The 8096-nt window shown below is 48.1% G+C and overlaps 1 protein-coding gene across 1 annotated transcript; it reads right to left on the reverse strand.

Moving 5' to 3' along the window:
- Positions 1 to 711: 711 nt before the first annotated feature.
- On the reverse strand, positions 712 to 1609 carry LOC136461325 (uncharacterized). Its single transcript, XM_066460665.1, has 2 exons — positions 836 to 1609; positions 712 to 717 (listed from the first exon to the last, which is right to left on the reverse strand). Exons 1-2 carry the CDS (start codon positions 1607 to 1609, stop codon positions 712 to 714), a joined length of 780 nt encoding a protein of 259 aa, XP_066316762.1.
- Positions 1610 to 8096: the final 6487 nt, after the last annotated feature.

Below are 8096 nucleotides of genomic sequence, written 5' to 3' on the forward strand. Positions count from 1 at the left end.
ATAGGTGGCTGTCCGACTCTGGAATAGAGACCACCAGTGAATTTGCGAGATACTCTTTCAAGTTATGAAATGCCTCCGACTGCTTGGACCCCCACTCAAAGTTGTCTCCACCCCTCAGTGCTTGGAAGAAAGGTAGGCTACGTTCTGCTGATTTTGAGATGAATCTGTTGAGCGTTGCTATTCTTCCCGTCAGCTTTTGCACTTCTTTCTTGTTTCTGGGTTCTGTCATTGTCATTATTGCTCTGGTTTTGTCTGGGTTCGCTTTGATGCCTTCGCTGCTTATGATGTATCCAAGCATCTTCCCTTTTTTTGACTCCAAATATACATTTTTCTAGGTTGAGGCGGAGGCCAGCTGCCCTGAGGTTGGCGAAGGTTTCCTGTAGGTCGGAGACATGATCATCTTTGTTCTTGCTCATGACCACTATGTCGTCGACGTAGGCTATGATGTTTCTATCTAGTTGTGAGCCCAAAACATCCTTTGTCATTCTGGCGAAGGTTGCTCCTGCATTTTTTAGGCCCTCCGGCATTCGGGTGTAGCAATATGTCCCGAATGGAGTGGTGAAACTTGTCTTGTCTTCGTCTTCTTTTTCATCCAGATTTGGTGATATCCTGAGAAACAGTCAAGGGGAGAGAACCTCTGGCACCTGGCGGCCTTGTCGATGGAGGCATCTATTCTTGGCAATGGGAAAGGGTCTTTTTTGCAGGCTTTATTCAGATCTGTGAAATCTATGCACATTCTCATTTTGCCATTCTTCTTTGGTACCAGTACTACATTTGCAAGCCATTCTGAATACTTGACTTCCCTGATAACCTTTGCATCTAGCAATCTCTGCACCTCCGCCTTTGCTGCTAGGATTCTGTCCTCCGACATTTTTCTCTGTTTCTGCTTTCTTGGTCTCGTGTTTTCATTGATATTCAACTCATGTTGTATGATGTCCCTGCTGACTCCTTGTAGGTCGGAGGCTGACCAGGCGAAGATGTCTTTGTTTTTTGCTAGAGTTTGCATGAGCTCTTCCTCCTCTGCTTTGCTCAATTCTGAGCTGATTGTTACTTTTCTGTCTGGTAACTCCTTTTGTAGAGGGGTCAACTTTGTCTCTTCTTGACCTGCCATATCTGTTTTTCCTCTAGGCATGTCCAGAGGCTCTAGTTCTTTGTCTGCTGACTCAACTACATTGATGTTTCTTTGGGCTCTGTAGATTGCTTTTTCTATGTTTCTTGCTTCTTTCTGGCTGCCTCTGACTGTGATGATGCCGTGGAGTGCTGGTATCTTCATGGACAGGTAGGCCATATGCAGGGCGGCGTTGAATCTGGTTGTGAATCCTCTGCCCAGGATGGCATTGTATAGGTAGTATAGGTCGACGATGTCGAAGGTTATGTACTCGGTTCTGGCGTTGGCTTGGTTTCCAAACGACACAGGGAGTGATATCTTTCCTAGTGCTTGTATCTGCTTTCCTCCGAATCCTATCAAAGGGGATTTGGAGGGCTGTAGTTGATTTCTGCTGAGCTTCATTTGGTCGAAGGTATGTGCAAAGATGATGTCTGCTAAGCTGCTTGTGTCAATCAATACTCTGCTTATCTCCCATGCTGCTATGTTGGTCTTGATTACCATTGCGTCTGTGTGAGGGTAGCTTTCTAGCTGGAGATCTTCTTCTGTGAAGGTGATTGGGACTCTGGACCAATCTGTGTGTTTTGCTGGGCCTTGGACTGCTACGTTGTTTACTAGGCGGAGGTGATCTTTTTTCTGCTTTTTCGTTTGAAACTCCATTGATGATCCTCCGGCGATTGGCAGTATCATGCCTATTGTTGGTAGCGGTCCATGGGGGTTGACTTGGTTTTCTGGGTTTGGCTCGTTTTTTGGTGTTGGGAGTTGGTTGTGAGTTGGCGGCGGAGGCAGTTGCTGAATGTGCTGCTGTTGCGGCGGAGGCTCGAACCTGCTCTAGTTTTGTGGCGGTGGGTTTGTTTCGAGGTGGGTGTCAGCAAAGTCAGTCGCTGGTAGGTCCGGGGCTCCCTCCTGTACGAGAATCTTCTTCTCATACTCTTCAATCACCTCCTCATACTCCTGCTCGCCCGCGGTCACAAACTCCACTAGCTCGTTCCCTACATGCATGAAATGATGATGCAATGCTTTGTATTACTACAACAACAACTATTAAAATACACTACATCTATCAAACTGTTAAGCTAACTCTAATGGCTAAGATGCCAAGCTAATCATCATTACCATCAAACTAGCAGGGTTTCACCTACAAGTGATACTTACTAACCAAAATATATTCTTACTCTTATTAACTATTTCCTATATACTACAACAAGGAGTACTTAGCTACCATATTTCTCAACCATTTCTAAGGCTACAAAAATTACAGTGAGCACATAATAATACAATGAACCTACTGTAAAAATTTCATGGACAAAAGTATTATCCATTTACCACAAAAATTCCTACAATATTAATCTAAATGATACTAAATACTCGCAATTAATTTAATAGGCCTCAGTACCAACTCAAACATGCATAAACTAACTATACCATCAGATAGACAATATTTTTAGGAACTGAACATAATTTATTTCATAATTTTAGGACATCAATGCGAATGGATATTAATTTTCAAAGTTCAGCTTAGAATATAAAATATAAAACTATTTCTATTTTCCCGCCGAAATGATAAACGGATTCCGGCCCATGCACGGAAACGACCAGCGGCGGGGAAGCCCGCGCGCTGGTACTTTTGTAAAAATGCCCCCACTCCATCTGCTATTCACGCAACTACTGTGCGACCTATTCATACAGTTGGCACTTAAGCAAAATAGCCCTCGCAACAACTCATCCTTACAACGGCAAGGTCCTCGGCCGTCCCTGCACGCGTCGGCACGGCGGGCGATGACACAAGGCGGTGCGCCGAGCACCCGGGACCTGCGCTGACCCCACCAACGAGCCAAAACCACCTACGACCCTAACGCTAACTCAACGCGGTGATACGGAGCCACGGGATGAACTGGAGCGAGCTGCCACCGCACACGACCGCCCACGATGGCGGCGCAGCCGCCTCGGCGAGCTACAACACTAATAGGCCGGTAGAGTCTCAGCCGCCTCGGCGAGCTACAACACTAATTGGCGAGCTACAACACTAATAGCCTCGGCGAGCTACAACACTAATAGTGTGGGTGTGTGTGTGTGAGTCTATGTATGACTCTTTCTTCTACTATTAATACAATGATACGCAGCTCTTCTGCGTGTTCGAAAAAAAACAACACTAATAGGCCGGTAGAGGTGGTGGCTAAGGACCAATGACTGTCGACAAAATATGGTCGGCAGTCTACCTAGGGGTATGCCCAAGGTAGTAGATTATCGGCAGACAGATACGCAAGCTACAAACAAGATGGTGACGCAAGACAGACACGAGGTTTTATCCAGGTTCGGCCGCGTGAGGGCATAATACCTACGTCCTGCGTCTGATTGTATTGCTGTATGTCAATGAGAGATGTTTTTGAGAGGGGTCCCCTGCCCGCCTTATATAGTCTAGGGGGCAGGGTTACAGATCTGGAAACTAATCCTAACCGGTTACAATTGCCATAGGTGGCCGGATAAAGATTCCTATTCTAACCGACCAGGATCTTGCTTGATCTCCAAGTCTGTCTTGATTCCTTGCGTAGGACTCCAAGTAGATTGGCCGGGCCGCGCGTCGTCTTATAGTGGGCCGGTCCCCCTGGTCCGGGCCAGCCCAAGCCTAGCCATAAGGGTATAGGGGTTAATACCCCCACAGCTAGTCCCCGAGCACCATGTATTATGCCGCGACACACCGTTCGATCTTTTTCGACTAATGCGATCCGTCCTCATGTCATCTTCAACTGGCTGAAACATTAACCAAGCAAATGTACCAGTATCCTGGTCAGAACAGAGAGTAGTAGACCACGATTATAGCCGAAGATTCTGGTTGTCTGAAGAATGCATGGTGCTCTGAAGAAAAAAGAAAAAGATTTCTTTCCTGATCAAGTGTGCCCACTTGTATTTCTGCAAAGAAATGTAAGTAACCCTTGTACAGGAGTAGTTATAACCAATAGTCAAAGCATAGGGGTCGATAAAATAAACACATTCACCGCAAGGTGAAGTGTGCCCACTTAGTCCCCGAGCCTGGTAGTAGGTGACGCAGGCACGTGGTGCCAGGGTCAAAAAAGAATTCTCGATTAAATTGAAAATCCAATCATCGTACCAGCGATACAAGATGCACCGATAGGTGCATCATACCAATGTAGTCCCCGAGCTTGCTGGAAGGCGAGGTATCAGCCTTGTAGCAAGGTCTAAGTTAGAAAACATAAATTCCTCTCAACTATATGCGAGTACTAATCACATGTAGCCGAGGAGAGCGGTCTCCGAGCAATAGTCAGAGAATTGTCGTTGCAGTCCCCGAGCATGGGTAAACAACGAATCCCCGAGAATATCCGTAGTCAGTTTAGTCCCCGTGCATGGGGGCGATCGAGACAGTCCCGAGCGTTAGAGTGGTCGGAACAGTCCCCGAGCACGATGGTGGTCTAGACAGTCCCCTTGCACACTGGTGGTCTAGACAGTCCCCGAGCATACTGGTGGTCTGGACAATCCCCGAGCACACTGGTGGTCGGGACAGTCCCCGAGCACGATGGTGATCGGGATAATCCCCTAGCATGAAAAGTGTAGCAAAAAACCATATGCCACTTGTACTATTATTTTGTGTATTTATTTATTCGCTCTGACAAGTCTGGTCCGACACGTCTGGTCAAAGAAGTAGACGGGTATAGCACATCATACTGCCTTTTTGTCTTGTCAAGCGAACAGTTGCGTGACACCTATCAATAGGTGTGTCAGAGTGGGTCCTCCCACACTGGCAACGAAGAGCCGAATATATTGTCATAGATCTCGAGGCTATGAAAACAACCGTCAGCGGCGCGTGCGCACGTCTCCCAAGAATCCCGGGCAGACGAAACGGCATAACTCTTGGGTTAAATACAGTATAGGTTAGATAAATTTTTATTTACTGAACCCCATTGCCATTCGCAACCGCAGCTTTCCTCTTCCTCTCGCCAACCCTAATACATCCGAAATCACCACAAATCAATCCATCGCCATTTCCCCGTGCACCAGCAAGGTCAGAGTCATGGCGAAAAGTGATGCGCAGAAGAAAGCAGGGGTCATGGCGAAGGAGTGGTGGAAATCGAGAAGCAACGAGCAGACCATTGAAGACCTCGTCACCATGGGGGTACTTCACAATAAGGAGCTCGCAGGATGGCGTGCGCCGAAGGGTGAGGGGTACCCCGATCCACAACCTAGGTGAGATCGTGGTGTTCGAAGACTTCTTTAAGCGGGGATTTGGGGTTCCGGTACATCCTTTTCTTCAGGGGCGTTGCCTTTACTACGAGATTGGGATTTGCAATTTGCATCCCAACTCAATCCTCCTTGTCGCTACTTTTATACATCTCTGCGAAGCATATGGCGGCTTCCAGCCCCATTTCGATTTTGTCCACCATCTGTTCTGTCTACGGAAGAAAGGAGGCGGTGGTTCGAAGATAGCCGAGGGTGTGTACCTCAACCTCCGTGACTGCATGAAAGCCCAGTACCTGCACTGCCCATGGAACACATCGCTAGACGACTGGTAAAAAAAATGGTTCTACATCCGCGAAGAGCCGAACACGATTACACTGTGCAACGTGGGGTACATTCCGAAGAAGAAGACAAGCTAGTCAGAGAAGCCCGAGCACCTGGAATAGATTCCAGAAATATTTGGAATGATCCCGTGGAAAAAACTGGATGGTCTGAGCGTGGTCGGGAACTTCATCAGCCGACGAATCCAGCCCTGACAAAGGAGAGTACATCCTGGCTATGAATATCAAGGTAGCATGGACCCGACGAGGACAAGGCAAGGGGCACTTGACAAAATCAAAGTCAAAGCCAGAATTGGAGAGCTGTTTAACTTAGCTGATCCAAATTGTGCCCGATTGAACGACATTGAGCACGCTTTCAAAATTGCCCGACCTCCCCCAAAGGTAACTCGTCTTGCCCTGTACCCGTAGTTTTATATTGTAGTAGGATAAGTGGAAACTTACTATGTTCACCCATTTTTATTTTCTAGGTTAATGGTCGAGATAGAGCGACAGTGTTTGTGTCGCCACCCCCTGGAGTGGAGTGGCCGCAAGGAGCCGGTCCCACCACCCAGACCAGCGTCGAGATCGAAGACGAGGACATCGACTGGGCGGTGCTCGGAGCTGGAGAGGAGGCAGCGGCAAGACGAGTATTTGGCTGTACGTACGCAAGAATCGAGCCGCTTCTCTTCTGCACTATTCACTTCTAGCTCCCGTATTTCATTGGCCTTGTCTTCGTCGAAGTTCTCTACCCATGCTGATCTGAAGTCTATGTCTGCCGGGAGCAATGCCTCAGCGCCATAAACCATAAAGTATGGTGATACGCCGGTATTGCGACTGGGCTGGGTTCTGAGACCCCAGACCACGGCTGGTAACTCTTTGAGCCATCTTCCAGGAGCTTTGTCATTCTCTCTGTACATCCTCTTCTTGAGTGCGTTTAGGATCATACCATTTGCCTGCTCGACCTGTCCGTTAGCTCTAGGGTGTGCCACCGAGACGTATTTTACTAATATGCTCCTTTCATCGCAGAAGTCCCAAAAACATTCCCGGTGAATTGAGTACCCAGATCAGTGATGATGCTGTTAGGTATGCCGAAGCGATAGATGACCTGGTCGAGGAATGCGACAGCCTTTTTCTGAAGATGCTGTGACCAGGGGCATGTACTCTATCCACTTGGAGAATTTGTCGATCAGCACAAAGACGCATGTAAATTTCCCAGGGGCCGGTTTGAAAGGCCCTATCATATCTAGTCCCCAGCATGCAAAGGGCCAAGAGGCTGGTATAGTCTAAATCTCATGTGCTGGTACGTGGATTCTCTCGGCGAAGAATTGACAACCTTCACAATAGCGGACTAGCTTCTCTGCATCGGCTACGGCTGACGGCCAATAGAACCCTGCTCGGAAAGCCTTGCCAACCAGCGTTCTCGAGGATGCGTGGTTGCCGTAGGAACCAGAGTAAATTTCATCTAGGAGATGCTCACCGTCCTCCTGGGTTATACACTTCATCAAGATTTCCTCCTTCGCGTTCTTACGCCACAATTTGCCATCGACGAGAAGATACGGCTTACTGTGACGCATCAGGCGTTCGTTTTCTGTCCGATCGGTGTAACCGCTACCGTCTGTCAGGTACTTGATGAAAGGTACTCTCCAGTCAGGCTCCTTAGTGGTCGGAGGTGGTTTGGTGGTGTTTGACGCCGTAACCGTAGCCACCAATAGCTGGTCTGGAGGCTTGTCGACCGCGGGATCTTCTTCGTTGATGGAGGGCATGAGCAGGTCTTGAACAAATACACCATGTGGGATTTTGGCTCGGCATGATCCTAACTTTGACAGCGCATCTGCTGCTTGATTTTTGTCCCGGACCACATGTGTGTACTCGATGCCATAGAACTTGCCTTCCAGCTTTCTGATCGCTGTGCAGTATGCATCCATCTTTTCGTTGGTCGTATCCCAGTCCTTGTTGAGTTGGTTGATGACCAGAGCTGAATCTCCGTAGACATAGAGACGTTTGACACCAAGCTCTACCGTGATGCGCAGACCGTGTAGGCATGCTTCGTACTCGGCGGCGTTATTAGATGCTGGGAAATAAATCCTGAGGACATATCGGAGCTGCTCCTTGGATGGTGATACGAAAAGGACTCCTGCTCCTGCGCTGTCGATGTTGAGAGAGCCGTCGAAGTACATCTTCCAATACTCGGTAGGCCCCTGGGAGGCAGGTGTGTTTAAGTCTGTCCACTCGACGATGAAATCGACAAGTGCCTGAGACTTGATTGTAGTACGGCTTGCAAATTCCAAGGAGAAAGGGCATAGCTCCATTGCCCATTTGACAATACGCCCGTTTGCATCCTTGTTTCGAATGATGTCTCCTAGAGGGTACTCAGTCATGACCACCACACGATATCCGTCGAAGTAGTGTTTCAACTTTCGGGATGTGATTAGTATGGCGTAGATCAATTTCTGAATCTACGGGTATCTGGTCTTGGATTC

Source organism: Miscanthus floridulus, chromosome 6 (assembly GCF_019320115.1).
Source record: "Miscanthus floridulus cultivar M001 chromosome 6, ASM1932011v1, whole genome shotgun sequence".
NCBI lineage: Eukaryota > Viridiplantae > Streptophyta > Magnoliopsida > Poales > Poaceae > Miscanthus > Miscanthus floridulus.

Excerpts from the sequence above, each read along its gene's own strand:
- LOC136461325 (XM_066460665.1), bottom strand. The coding sequence starts at position 1,609 with ATGGTAATCAAGACCAACATAGCAGCATGGGAGATAAGCAGAGTATTG.